General features: G+C 37.7%; 1 protein-coding gene and 1 long non-coding RNA gene across 6 annotated transcripts in view; one reads left to right on the top strand and one right to left on the bottom strand.

Annotated features, from left to right (window-relative positions):
- LOC126978825 (5'-AMP-activated protein kinase subunit gamma-1) overlaps positions 1 to 8,214 on the top strand; it is a 119,430-nt gene extending 111,216 nt beyond the window's left edge. For all 5 annotated transcript variants that reach the window (XM_050827909.1, XM_050827910.1, XM_050827913.1 and 2 more), the window contains 2 exons: positions 2,654 to 2,800; positions 3,860 to 8,214. In XM_050827909.1, the coding sequence (XP_050683866.1) occupies positions 2,654 to 2,800; positions 3,860 to 4,096 (384 nt within the window). In that variant the 3' untranslated portion in view covers positions 4,097 to 8,214. The remainder of the gene's footprint in view (positions 1 to 2,653; positions 2,801 to 3,859) is intronic.
- Positions 8,215 to 9,423: 1,209 nt separating this feature from the next.
- Positions 9,424 to 15,635, bottom strand: LOC126978832 (uncharacterized). The gene is made up of 2 exons (XR_007732709.1): positions 11,344 to 15,635; positions 9,424 to 11,196 (listed from the first exon to the last, which is right to left on the bottom strand). It is a non-coding gene; the product is annotated as an uncharacterized LOC126978832 (long non-coding RNA).
- Between the last annotated feature and the right edge of the window lie 91 nt (positions 15,636 to 15,726).

Genomic DNA, 15,726 nt, shown 5'->3' with positions numbered 1-15,726 from the left:
GCAACACCAGAGGGATCACAGGAGCGTTGCCGGCCTTTAAAGAAGGTGTACGCGCTTTTTTTGAAGGTACCCATGTCATATCGTCCCGAAAACACCGCACAAGGAAGTTCATTCCACAGCTTTGTAGTACGTGGAAGAAAGCTCCTTGTAAACCGCACTTGTTCGAGCTGCTCTGCGTTGCACGCGGTCAAATGGATCGAGCTGATACTGGGGTGCGCCAGACCAGAGATGACAGCAATACTCCATGTGTGGCCGGACCTGCGCTTTGTACAGCGCTAGAAAGTGGGCCGGCTTGAAGTATTGCCGTGCTCTATTAATGACGCCCAGTTTCTTTGAAGCCAATTTGGCTTTGCCCTCCAGATGGCCACGGAATTGGCAATCGCTCGAGATTGCGAGACCCAGTATTCCGATACTAGGCGAGGCTTTTAGGGAAGTGTTGTCGAAGAGCGGTGTATCGACAAATGGGGTTTTTTTAGTGGTAAACGCGCAAACTTGAGTCTTCTGGGGGTTAAATTGGACAAGGTTCAATTTACCCCATTCCGCGACCTTCTCAAGAGAGGACTCGATAGAAGACACAAGTTTCTCCCGGCACTGGTCGACGATTTCCCGAGAGAGACGTGCATGACCCGTGTATACGGCATCACAAGTGCTGTCATCCGCATAGCAATGAATGTTGGAGGTGTGCAACATATAATTGATATGCAGAAGAAACAGCGTATGTGATAGCACACAGCCTTATGGCACTCCAGCATTCACGGGCTTCGGGTTCGAGCAATGTCCGTCGACAACGACCTGTATGCTGCGCCCAGTGAGGAAGCTGGAGGTCCACTTGCACAAGCTCTCGGGAAGCCCAAACGATGGAAGTTTAGAGAGGAGCGCCTTGTGCCATACACGATCAAAGGCCTTCGCTATATCCAGGCTAACTGCCAGGCCTTCCCCTTCAATAGCCGCAGCCCATCGATGTGTTAGGTATACCAGAAGATCACCTGCCGACCGACCATGGCGAAAGCCGTATTGTCGGTCGTTGATCAACTGGTGACCCTCTAGGTATACCAAGAGCTGACGGGTAATTATGCTCTCCATGATTTTGGAGAGCAGGGAGGTAATAGCAATAGGCCTGTAGTTTGCCGGATCCGAACTGTCTCCTTTTTTTTGAATCGGATGGACAAGGGCTGACTTCCATAAGTCAGGGACTACGCCTTTGGAATAAGAGTGCCGGAATAAACGCGTTAGCACCGGCGTCAACTCAGGGGCACACGTTCTAAGCACGATTGGAGAAATGCCATCCGGCCCGCTCGACTTCCTGACGTGCAACGAAAACAGAGCTCGCCTAACAGTTTTCTGTCTGAACTGTACTTCAGTCATAGAGCTCTGACACCGCGGGATGGTCGGCGGTGTTTTTCCGTTGTCGTCAAGAGTCGAGTTGGAGGCGAAAAGAGCGCACAGGAGATCGGCTTTCTCTTTTGCCGTATGGGCCAGGGTGTCATTCCTCATGTGCAACGGCGGCATGGACGGCTGGCTGAAGTTACCAAGAGCAGCTTTCGACAACGACCAGAACTTGCGTGTTCCGGTCGGGTAACTGAAAAGCTGCTCGCCGATTTTGACGACGTGTTTTGACTTTGCACGGGCGATTTGCCGCTTAAAAAATCTGGAAGCACGGTTGTATTCCCTCTTAAGAACTATGCAGTTCGGATCCTTTGTGCCCAGCGCCGCAACCCAAGTTCGATACGCCTGTTTTTTGCATTCAGATGCTGCTTTAACTGACGCATCGAACCAGGGCTGTGATCTGCCACCGATCGGTACTACAGAGCTTGGTATAAAAATATCCATGCCCTGTAGTATCACATCGGCTACTGCAACGGCGCAGGCACTAGGATCATCCGAAGGGAAACAAACCCTGCTCCAAGGGTAGGATGCAAAAAAGGAACGCATCCTATCCCAATCTGCTGACTTGTAGTGCCAAACGCGGCGGGTCGCTGGTGGTCTGCGACGTGGGCGTCGGATTGTCACTACACTCCTGACCAGGCAATGGTCGGACGTTCCGAGAGGGGCGTCGATAATGACCTGGTAACCATCGGGATGTGTAGTCAGCAGAAGATCTAATAAGGACGGCATGTGGCTATCCACATCCGGGAGCCGCGTTGGCGACTCAACCAATTGGGACAGACCGTACGCCAATGCAAAATTATGCTCAGATCGCCCTGCGTAGTCTGTGGTACATAATCCAAGCCATTCGGCATTGTGCCCTTTGAAATCACCAAGACTACGATTTCAGCGGAGGGGATCTGTGCAAGCACGTCGTCAATTGCCGCTTGAACGCAGCTCATGAGATGATCGGTTTGGAAATGGCCTCCGGTCCTCGACACTAACCTATACGAAACATAGCGGCACTAGGCCGCTACTTCACGCCGGTATTCTGTGCGAGTGTGGTAATTAACCCGGACGAGTCTGGCCCGATTGTGCTGACGTCAAAAGACGGCTGCGTGACTCTCCCACTTCTAAAAAGCCCTTAGTCGCCTCTGTTTAACATGATTCAACGTATTCTGACTTTCTTGACCGGATCGCCGGTCCATCTTGGAGCTACCAAGACGACGTTTTCCAACGAATCGAAATTGCGACCTGAAATTATATGAATTATATTTATGTTTTGTAGAATTTGGCCGCGGAGAACACTTACAACAATCTGGAGGTGACTTTGAAGAAGGCAAACGAACATCGCAACGAGTGGTTCGAAGGCGTCCAGAAATGTAACCTTGACGAGACGCTGTTCGAGGTTATGGAGAGGATTGTCCGCGCTGAGGTAAGCTCCCGTGATAAGCATCAATAACTCATTGAATTTTGATCATATTTTAGTACGCAGCCCATGTATGCTTACAAGAATACTTAAGAAAAATGCTCTTTTTCCATTAAATCTGCTCAAGTGCACGAGGAAGGGTGGTAGGTCCCCCACAAGATGGGCTGATGATCTGGTCAAGATCGCCGGAATAGGTTGGATGAAGGCAGCGCAGGACCGATCGTCATGGCGATCTTTGGGGAAGGCTTTTGTCCAGCAGTGGACGTCTTCCAGCTGAAATAGGGGGTAGATGGTGGTATCACGAGGAAGTACCATCGTACTCAGTCAGATTATCAGCTCGTTCACTAGTGCCGCTGACAGACAGATATATTTTGAATGAAGTATCAATCCATGCCCTATGCTTGCGCTCAGAAAATTTTGTAAATTCAATTACCGTCTTCAGTATTCACGATACAATATGACTTAGGGCGGATTCAACCAAACATTATGTTACACAAGAATAATTTTACTCCTTAAATGTATCCCTTGGATATTCGTTTCCGTTAATCCAAAGTACATGAGGAGTATGATAAATTGGTATTGTTATACTATTATTTAAAAGTGAATGTTGAACGAAGAGTGATCTGATGACATCTCTATTCAGCCAATGTTTTTCTCAGTTTAACCTTTTATACGGCCAAAATCGTCCGTGTAAATAATATTTACTCGCGTATAGTTGTATTATTCTTAGGTTAGTTATTGGTGAAATGCAAAGTTTTAATCTTAGAATAGCAGTAGTTACTCGCGCGTAAAAACTTACTCCAGTTTGGCTGAATCCACACTTAGAGGCCTTCAAGCTTCATTCATATTCCACAAGGGCCGGCGTCGTGACTTTACACTGGTTTATCATTTTCCATCACTAATAATAATATCATTAATAAGCTCATTGCCCGTTTACCCCCCTCTTGTATAGACAAAAACTTAGTAGTCTTGACACAGATGATGGAAAATACATAGGGCATAGATGAAACAATCATTGCACACAAGAAGTTTGACATAAGAAATAATTTATATGAAATATTTCAGGTGCATCGTCTCGTAGTTGTTGACAAGGAAGACAAAGTTGTTGGTATTATATCACTCTCTGATCTCTTGATGTACTTGGTGCTGCGACCAACTGGCGAATGCGCCGGCGCAAGCTTACGCAACGAACACCAATCCCCCATCTCTGAACAAGACGAGACATCTGAAACACCATCACAAGAAAGCCCAGATACGACAGAAGCCGGTGATGTAGAAACTCCGCAAACAGACAATGAGTGATTCCTTTGTGATTTATTGTTTTTTTTATTTGCGAACATTTAATTTTGCTGGTAATAACTTACGTTATATGCGGCGTGAAAATTTAATTTGGTCCGCACACAAATTATATTGTGGTAATGAGTAGTACTTAAGTGGCTAAGCATAAATTTATTATTAATATTATCTGTTACTTTGGCAATAATTGACTGTCGTTGACGGCAAGGTTATTTGGATATTAAGGTTGTAGTATTGTGTTGGAACACAATATTTTGTTATTTCTCAATTAAATGTTCGCTACGTTATGCTTTTTGTGAACAGAAGTATAGGATTAAGTGAAGGGTCAAACATAGTATTGTGTTTTGAGAAACGTCAAAATCTGGAATGAATAATGGTGAGCATTGTTTAAAAAAACTTTATTCTAGAAAGAAATAAATGATCGGGAGGTACTCGTAGATTTTATCAATAAAAATTAAAAATATATACTTAGGTGTCGTGGTTGAAATTTAATGGAAGTTTATTCTATAAATCTTGATCAATTTGTTGTGGTAAGTGTAGGATAAAGCCTGCCTAAAGTCACAACAAAGCAACTTAAGAAACATTTGCAATTTACTTCCTGATTGCTGAGTCATTCGGTATATAGTTTTGTTGCAACTTTTTTTTGACAAATTAAAGATTCCGGTCGCATTTATTCATAACTCTTGATATTGAGTTCCTATTGATATTCCTATCAATATGTTATTTTATTTTTTAATTTTCTTCCGATTTAAAAAAAATGGTTACCTTGAAGATTTCTTAACCAGAGTTCCAATGAAGAATGTTCACTCATTTTGATTTTTAGCTTTTCGTATTCTCTATAGAAAATATAGATATTATGTAGTGTATTTATATACATCTAGATTTTATTGAAACTATGTTTCAACCGATTTCGCATAGACTTTAATATTCTTCATTATATGATAGTAGATGTGTAAGCGCCGGGCTGTAAAGTATGAGCTGTGAACGAAACTTAACGAACCGATGGACACAATATTATATTGAATTACTCATCGATTGTAAGTAGTTACTTTTGCCAGTTACAGCATATGACGCAATGAATGACACCGCTCATGGTTTGTTCCGGCGCAGATACAAGGAAAATATCATTATGTTGTATGTAGTTAACTTTCACTATATTGTGTAGAAATAGTAGTTGGCAAAGTAGGCCTAATTTTAGTGAAATATATAACCACCATTCTATATATATCTAACCTAGTTACTTTTTTATTTATGTAACACAGTAATTACAAAACCTATTGTTTAGTTTTGTGATTTCAATATTTTTTACTAGACTTTTCCTTTTTGTAAGAAATATAACTTCCCTAATATTTTCTTATGTGCTTCTTTAATACTTTATGTGTACAAAAGCAGATGTCATCTATTTTTACATATATACGTTTGTACTCTTAATAAGTTATATTTTGGTTTGTGTACTCAAATTATGCAGCACAAATTTTTAACACTTTTTTGGTCTTCCCATACATATATTTGCCAGTATAACTTGTAGTTGAAATATCTTTGATGATCTTCATATAATCGATATTAAAGAACTGTCTAACAAATTATTTTTACAGTAACCTTTTCACCAGTTCATTATTCAATATTATCTATTTCTTGAATGGGTATATAGTAGAAGTTATAGAATATCTTGCTGTTACTATAAAAATCGAATTATAAGGTTTTTTTTCCTAATACAATTTTGTAACAAAATAAGTAGTTTATTTATTATGTAATACTATTTATATAAGTTAATATATTCTGTGTTATCAATAAACACGAAGTAAAGCTATTCCAAGTTTTTATACATTATCCTACCTTGTCACTATAGAATAACATAACAGGGAGAAGTAATTTCAAACTTGCAGTAACTTTACACTGTGTTTATTAATAAGAGAGATAATGTTTATAGATGTTTTAGTATGTGTCCATTTCGGGGACTGAATAACCCAAAAATTAAGATATTATGAAATTAAGTAGTGGAGTAGAAGAAAATAGGTATATGTGACATCACAGTGTAGGAGCAAGTCTTTATAATTAGGGGTTACATAAGGATGGCAAATGACGCTGAATATATAAAGGTCATATACCGTACTTAGTGTAGTAAAAAACACTAAAAGTTTACGGCTCAGAGTTAGTGTACCCGCGAGAACGTCTTACTACTGCCACCAGTACCATTCGTATTTTCAGTTCGCTCTCGGCTTGATACAGTTTCGTTCGGTCAGATAATTAGACCGCACCTAAAGTTGGTACATAATAATTCATAATATTAGTTTTTTAGTTAGCTGGTACTCTGAAGGCCCGCAATGGTGGTAGGTTATAAATATGATTTAATTATCTGTATGTTAAATCATTGTCGAAATACAACATTATTTTCATAAATAAAAATAGATGTGTGTGAAAATGTCTCGTGCCAGATTTTTGGCGAGACAACACGTCCTGAGGATGCCTCGTGTAGAGGCGAAACACGTGTCGAACTGTTCAAAGACAAATATTGGCGGAATCAACACCAAAGAAAACCCAAATCATTCGTATAATTTTGGATTTCCGCAAAGTAACGCCTACTTTAATAAATAAAAATAGATCTATACTATGCGGAACTTACAGTCAATACCGAATTAAGCCGGATAAAATCGCGAGTCGATTTATACTTATTTAAAAATATTGTGGACGCTTAACGTCATACCGAACGTACTTGTGAGCAAATACAAAGGGTCTGTTTCGCAAAGTACAAAAAAGTAACGTAGAAACAGTCTTGTTATAAAACTATTTTCATTTCTAAACAATTTTTTTTGTTTTAAAGTGACAATCCTTACATCTGGGATTAATTACACAAATAAAACTGAAAACAAAATTTTACGAACGATGCGGGACTCGAAACCGCGGGCTCTCGCGTTCCGTACGAGCGCTCTTTCCAATTGAGCCTACCGTTCGAGTGACGTACTGTCATAAAATTTAGTATGCTATTTTGTTTTTTTTTTATTTTATTTTATAACGCTCAGTTTGTAGCTGTATGAAGCCACAAACGCAAAAGAGGAAAGAGTCGTCTCATTGACAGACGGCGTGCACGGATTAGGTGAGTTACCTTCGATAAGTTTATTGTGTCAGAAAAGTCAACGATATTTAAGATTTTTATCTCAAGTAAGAGATAATATTGAGAACGGCCGTTAGTCATCTTGCGAATAAACAAAGCGGTAAAGTAATTGTGAGACGCATCTGTATCACTCAGAACTTTCTTAATTTATCTAGCCAACAACAATTCAACAACATTTAACAATTCGCTACTTGTATGTTGGCAAACAGGCCCTTATAGTTTTATTACTTATATTTTGTCGTACGTTCGAATTAGCCACATATCTAACTGTGGAACGCCGAACGACTGGTGTGTTTAGACCCAGATTTGCTCCTTAACGGTGCGTCAAAGTGTGTGACATGGATAAGTCAGTGAACGAAAGCCAAAATGTAATTTCACAGAATGGACTCACAACAATGCCGCATTATTATACAGCGTGTTCTTAAAAATCTTTTGTTTTTATTGTATGTAGAATATATTATTTTTCATATCGTTTTTTTACTAAATGTATTTGTTCAGTAAAATTTTTCTTCCATATTGGTCTTGTATGAAATTTGATGAAACATTGTATTATTTTTTTGAGAGAGACGCTTCGTTTTTTCTTAAAGTCAATTCAAAGTGGAATAAATTGAAATAGTCGTATGATGTGTATTCGTCAATCTGTGAATGCAATTTCGTCGTGCCAGTCTTAGTTGGCTGACTATCCCGTCTCATTGTCGCCATAATGACATCACAAGTATTATCAAAGTTTTATTTATCTATAGTAGATTAACATAGTTATAACTTAGATGTAGGTACGTGGATATTGTTAGAGGTAACATAAATATTGTATGAATCAGGTTTATTTATGCATTAGTTACATTTTTTGTTCAATTTTGAAACAGCAGCGCAATATATAGTACATACTATATTGCTGTTTACGAACACACACACTAACAACTAAACTAACTAATATCCCAACTAAGTTCCAAACTGTAACAAATGTTTCATTGTTTATTGATGTGGAATATTAAAAAAATATTATTAAGGGAAATTGTTTTTATTTGTTACTTCTCCGTTTTTTAAGGCTGCATGTTAATCACTTGACTCAATCAATATGAAAAAATACCTAACTAACATAATATAACTTTTGCGTATTTTAACGAATCTAACAATGCATGACAAAAAAGGAAACTAGTCGCGCCGTATCTACGTCGGTTAATTTTCTAATCTTTTAACCGCATATGCTGCAGAACTATGTGTGTATGAACCTCTTAACTGCATATGATCTCCTGATACATGCAGCTAGGATGACACATGATTTCAACCGCTATGAAAGACGTTACTATCACCGCTACCATACTTATGTACTCCTACCTGGTGTCTATGGAGTAATACGTCGTGCGGATGACGTCAGATTATAGGTATACTCGCATCATACATAAGGCAATCTCTTCTTCAAATATGATCGCCTGGTACCAAAACTATGTAATGCTTCTTAATCTCATTTTCACCTTAAATATTTTGAATTTATGTGTCTTGTCTCTTTATACTGTCGTTTCTCTTTTCATCGACTTTCAAATCACAACGATGTTAAAGAAGTTTCCACTTCAAAAAGCAAGAGATGAACACTTGACTCGTGACAGTAATACTAATGAAAAAACCAATCGCCATAAAAAAAGAACACTAAAATTTATCGCTTGCAAGAAAAAGGTATTTTTAATTTTTTATTATAGTTTTGACAATTCTATTTAGGATGTTCCTCCTCCTACCAGTTAAAGGGTATATACATCATATAAACTTTTTTAGCATCTAACCTCGAGTAAATCCCTATTTAGCTACTTTGGGCTCCGCTACCACAAGGACACGGTGATGCTCGCACAGAAATTAACTCATCTATTGCTTAATTGATAGCGGTGATTCATTTAAATTTCACAACATAGTCATGTATTTACGAGTTATTTTGTTTAATTTAGATGAACGTCTATAATTGTATAATATTCATTTATCATATATACCATCCCCATCAGATGGTGCTAAAAAATTCAGATGCCACAGTAGTAGCACCTACATGACCTGCCACTTAATGACAAGTAATCACCCCTGCTTCATGCCTTGAATAGATATATAGCACTGCTCAAGAGTTATACAAAACTAAGTTTAATCAATTGATTCATTGATCGACTAATTGATAATACCAAAGGAATTACGGAAGCGTTGCCTTAAGGTGAGGAATATATATAACTCTTCAATAAAACAAGTATTTTCGAACGACATTTATTAAAAAAAAAACTTTCAGTTTCAAAATTTCGTCCCCAAACCTCACCACACCGTATTACATTATAATTGGTTAAATATAATATTACTTAATTTTATATGCTTGCATTTTACAAAATTACTACTCATTCACAATAGTTATACTTGGCCAAATCCATATAAATAAAACATTGACATTGGTAACTAACTCTAAATGATATCAACTCTACGCGCGCGCGCCTGCAGGGAGATGCTAATCCAATTATTATTATTATAATATCAGACTTCCAATCCGCACTCACTATCCGCACTACCGCTGCCCGCCAGTGCACGAGCGCAGTGTAGAGTTGTTATTATGTAAAGCTACTAATAGAAATAATTGTGTAAATTTTGTAATAACTTCAAATGCGAAATCTGTTGTTTCCAAACCTTGTGGACCTTCCCTGAAGAACATTGTTCTGACGGAATTCAGTCTCCATTTCATTAGCAACTTTGTAAAATGCATTTTTATTCTACTTACTAACAATGGGTTAAATATTGTATCCCCGGCAAGAATCTTGAGCGCCTCCGCTGAATGCGCAGAAGTTGAAAATAGGATCTGGGTGGCAAAAGACTTACGTCCCCCTCACGGGGGTATACTCAGTTTGAAACCTATTTAAATGTCGAAACTGGTTTACTGAACTGGCTTCCAATTTGGAAGAAGTAACGGGTTATACCGCATACTACTTTGCTGTTCGGTAAAATTTCAGTGTTCAACAATATGTATTGTAATCAAATGGACTGAGGGACAGGCCATCATAGTATTAATGACTATAGTACCGTTAGCAAAACTGTTGGGATTCGCCCTGTTTACGCGTTAGGGTAACGTAGTTTAATTGTTTCCTTATATTTTTATTGTTGTTTTAATTTTTCTTACGCAACTATTATTCTGCTGACATTAGTCAACATTGATAAAATTCCGCCTGTGTACCAATCTGTGAGTGTTATAAAGATAGATTTTAGAGTTAACTTCCTCGGGAGTTGGACAATAAACATGACAGTGCACATGAATCACATTAATTTTTCAATCACTGCTCAAGATCCTTGCAGGGGCCTACTTACATCAGCTATTTCTAATTAAGTTATTGATGTAACTGATTACAATATACTTTCATAATATTATGTCCGACATAGTCACTAAGTGGTATTAATGCCATTTAGATTTTATAAGTTATGCTGACCCTCATTTCAATTAGTTATTAATGTATACACGACATATTATTAACTTTGTACAGGCGCTTATTGCACCTGGTGAAAAGTAATACATCCTGTATATTGCAATGCCACTCAGATTCTAAAAAGCATAATGTTCTTAACGCGTAAACCTGACGCATGATGTTAATATGCCAAATTGGCAGCGACGTGGGCATAGTATTACGAAAGTTTGAATCAAACTCTTATTAAAATTAATACATTATTATGTAGTTACTTATCTGATGACAGATATTACGTCCGTCAACAATCGCTAAGCAATGTGCTCACATGTGGTGCTTCACGTAATAATAATGCGGCAATGATTGTGTTGGATGGAATTGGATTGGGACTAGATGGTATTTTCTGCCGCAACGACCAGTTAGATATAACGTGCCAGGCTTAAAGCTACAACCTTAAGAGCCACTGACATTGCCTACGATAATAAGTACTACCCGCGCAGATAAAGAATGGGATTAATAAATAACGTTGCCTGCGATTCGTCTCGCTCTCAGAATATTGCCATCTAACTCACACCTGCCCACCGTCTCTGCAAAAAATAATTGTAGTTGTTGAATGTCAGGGAAATTCGTTACAGAAACTGACATTTATAATCCCATACTTTATTTACCATTCAGACAGTTGATACTATCCAAACGGACAGACTGAGATTATAACGACGTTTCTCGCTATTTACCTGAGATTAACACACTATTGGCATCTAAATTTACAACCCCCGAAAATACCTTAAGCAAACAATAGGTGTCGCTCTGTTGCAGAAAGTAATTTCGGCACAGAACTTGTTATATATAATCCCATTCTTTATTTCCAACATCATTATCCAAACGGCGCGTAATAATGTAGTAATTGTAATAATAATATACTTATAATAATTAACCTATGATTATATTCAATCACAACATTTATGGGCCAAATACAACATTATGGCTTTAATCTAAATGCACACATAACTATTCTTAAGTCCATTACATGAATGATAAGAGAAGGGTTATAAATCAAGTATATCGGATCTGTCTCTGTCTACCGTTTCGTCTTACTCTCACGCGAAACACCACAGTCGCGAGCGCGTGTTACAGCACAATCAAGACACATATTACAATAAAATGTACTCTGTGGTCAAGACTTAAGAGTAAGGTCAGTCTGTGATCAAACGGTAGATTTAATACAAATGTGCAGAGCTTAAAGACCTCAATATTACTTTACTTTGAAACATTACACAAAAATTAGACTTGATAGACGTCCTGATCAAGTTAAAGAATTTTAAAAGTTTAGATTTAAGAGATTTAAGTACATTAAAATCATAATATAAAATAATATTGGATCACAAAATGTAAACAAATTCCTACGAATAAAACTTTTTATTTCATAATCTCATTACTCTGTTCTCATATTTTAGCTGGGCCAAAAGATTACCACAAGTCCGTTTTATGAAATTTAAAGTTCTATTCGTATACAGTGTTGAGCTACAATGGCGACATTAAATAAACACACGGGTACGAGCTATCTAACCCTAATCATAAAAAAAATAAAAAATGAAAATGCATAATTCACCAAAATAAATAAATTTTCCATAACATAATTTCGGAACATTCTGTAAGTAATAAAGTGTCCGCGAGCTAGCGTACTAACACCTACTTCTTCTACGCCGCGCCGTAGCCGTCAGAAGTCGTAGGTGAATAGCACCCACGAAAAGGTTATTATAATTTTGTTTCTAACCCCCTTATTCATAATAGTCTGCTAACTTACAGCTATGCTAATTCTCACTCTGCCTTCTTGTATTGACCTAAGTCAGAATGAGAAAAAACGCTCCTTAGCGGCTGTTTAAAGTTAGCGGACCATTATGAATAAGGGGGTAAATGTATATTTTGTTTGTTTGAAAATTTCATGCATTTACTTTAATTTTTAATATATTTTTTTATGATTACGGTTTTTTATGACAATAACGGACGAGACATGGAGGACGTTCATCTGATGGTTACTGATACGCCCTGCCCATTAAATGTAGTGCCGCTGAGGTTTCTTGAAAATCTCAAAAAAATCTTATCGGCACCACAATTGCGCTCGTCTCCTTGAGACATAAGATGTCAAGTCTCGTTTGCCCAGCAATTTAACTAGCTACGGCGCCCTTCAGACCGAAACACAATAATGCTTAAACATTACTGCTTCACGGCAGAAATGGGCGCCGTTGTGGTACCCATAATCTAGCCGGCATCCGCTGCAAAGGAGCCTTCCACTGGTTGCTCTACCCGTGTGTTTATTTAATGTCGCCATTGTAGCGCCAAGCTGTGTAGTGAACTGTTTGAATTCTTAAATTAGCTTATTACTAAACAACAACGATATTATGTAAATACTTAATCTAAGGCCAATAAATAGATCACATCGAATAAAAACATCAAACATTAAGTCCTTTAAATATTCGACATAACTGGTTAGACATACTAACGATACTCAAGGCCGATCACGTCCTCAAATATTGGCGATTGTTATAAAAAAAAACGCAAAGCATGGTCACTAAGTGGACACATCGCTTACAAGCTAATCGCGTTGCGCGGAAGTTGGAAGTGGGAAGGCGGGTCCACGGACCTCTTGGCGCTTGCGCTTAACTAACCAATGAGTCACGTATTGTACTGATTTATCACGTACTAAGTACCCTCCTTAAGTATTGTTAGTGTGTCACCAGTCATGCTGTAAAGGTTATAAGACCTAGTTATAATACTAATACTAAGAAGCTACTTATCTACCACGATTATTGTATTTAATAGCTACTGCCATACCGATATTAACCATCACAAAATTTGAGACTAATGTGCTTCTTCTTATTATAAGCCAAATGAAAATTAACAATTAACCATTGGAATGACTTTTAAATGTTGGCTTTAATTTAAATTTTACTTTAGAAAACATAATTTAGACTTTACTTTTTGGATGAAATTTGCTGGTTTTAAAAACCTGGCAATATAAAAAAATAACGCCATTCCATTTACTACTCACAAAGTACTTGAAGTTGAATGATAAATTTTTGGTGCTTACTCTTTAATGCTTCAATTGGAAGTAAATAAAATACTGCCGCTTTTCTTTATCCATGCACCACACATTTTCAATATAGTGACGCAAAAAAAAAACAATTGAAATAATATAATTTACTCTGTGGTTTCATCATATTGTATGGGAATTAATCCTTATACAACGACAGCCATTTTTAGTAAATATGTAATGCACCTGAATAGTGCTACAATATTTACAATTAAGTCTTAGTAGGAAATTCGTTAAAATTCATAGTTTATTTAAAAAAATATGATATAGAGGACGTAAGAAATTATGTATAAGTATTATTATTATTGAAAAATATATCGTCAACGTTTCAAGAAAATTAACGATAGATAGAAAATTCATTTTGATATGTTTGTGTACGAAACAGTTCAAGTAAGGAAACCATATAGAGGACAAAATCTACTTTTTATCGATTTAACTTACTAATTTTAAGGATCAATGCCACGTCGTAAACTCTTTTATACCCTACTGGAACTCCGGGATTGTATATGACATAGTTGAGCAAGTTGTTTTTGTTGATTTTTAACAAGAAAAATGTATCTCGCCCTTAAGCTTCGAACAGTCTTTGTCGAAATGGTTTTTACTTATTCATTGAGATGGAATCTTTAATGCCGCCGAGTGTCGAAGACTCACAGTATTCGGGTAGACAAAACTGTTGCCAACGAAATAGGTACCTACACACGAACCGGTAAGGAGTAGATTTTGTGACGTAGTCTTAGACAGTCATAGCAAAATGTATAATCTAAAGTTTACAAAATAAGTGAAGTCCCTGAACATATAAATATGAAGTATATGTCTTAAAAATGAATAATGGGGGTATACTGCTGGTTATGTCAATGTATTTAATTGTCACCAAAAGATATTATGAACGCGATATTGAATTAGGCGTTACTTTGCGGAATCTATAATCATCCAAATGTTTTGAGTTTTCTTGAGTGTCAATTCCGCCAATACACGAGCCATCCCCAGGAGACATTGACTCGCTAAACGGGGCGATAGCCCGTTCAGTGATGTCTTCGCCGCCTGCACTACAGGCGGGTCTCTGGTCGGGACCGGTTCGTCCGTGGTATTGTATCCGGTGGTATCCTGCTGCAGTGCGATCGAAGGTAGGTCCGTGGTTGACTTGCGCCCACCGCTCAGCGAGGTCGAGCCCGTCAAAAGTGTACCGGTTTACGCCCATCAGCCAGCGGCGAGGAAGCAGTCGTGTCCTAGGAGACTGGGTCACGTGGTAGTCCTCTTATGTCCGGCGGTCGTCAATGGTATGGTGCGATGCCACGCAGATACTGGGATCGCGCTCCATTACTGAATTGAATGAGCCGGAAACTGCTCTTCTATAACCTCGTCACATGAGTTGGCGCGCTGTGATTGGTCGGCCGTTGTGACGTATTTCCCCAGGAAGAGATACGTAACAATGGCGAAGATACCAAATTTGCCTTGTGTAGATACGAAACACGTGTCGAGTTGTTTGAATACAAATATTGGCGGAATTAGCACTCAAGAAAACTCAAAACATTTGGATCACTGAGATGTTACACGTGCCTCAAACATAATTGACTGTCTTTTGTTCCGAGTACCGCAGTGAAGTCAATCAATTGAAGTTATCAAAGTACTTAGACCATTAATTTTTAAAGGTCGAAACAGTCGATTTTAAACAGTTCTTTGCTCGTTGATGAAAAGTGCTCGTTTTGATTTAATTACATTCACAATGGCGAGCTGTTTAACTTGTCTCAATCATTAATCAATCAATTGTTAATGTTGATAAAGTTATATAATAGGAATTACTTAAACTTGCAAAAAAACATCTATAAGTTATAACTATTATCAACTGGAATGTATTATTATATCATTTGAAGCCTGATGTAACGCTAGAAGCATGTGTTTAATATAAGCTTATAAAAATAAAAAACATTTCAAATTATTATATTTTAAGGAAGGAGTCACTAGGTAACATATCTTCCTAATAGTACTTAACAAATTATTTATCACAGAGGTGTAACAAAAATATAAC

The sequence above is a fragment of the Leptidea sinapis genome, chromosome Z (genome assembly GCF_905404315.1).
Source record: "Leptidea sinapis chromosome Z, ilLepSina1.1, whole genome shotgun sequence".
NCBI lineage: Eukaryota > Metazoa > Arthropoda > Insecta > Lepidoptera > Pieridae > Leptidea > Leptidea sinapis.
This window is presented reverse-complemented; position numbering and strand designations above follow the sequence as displayed.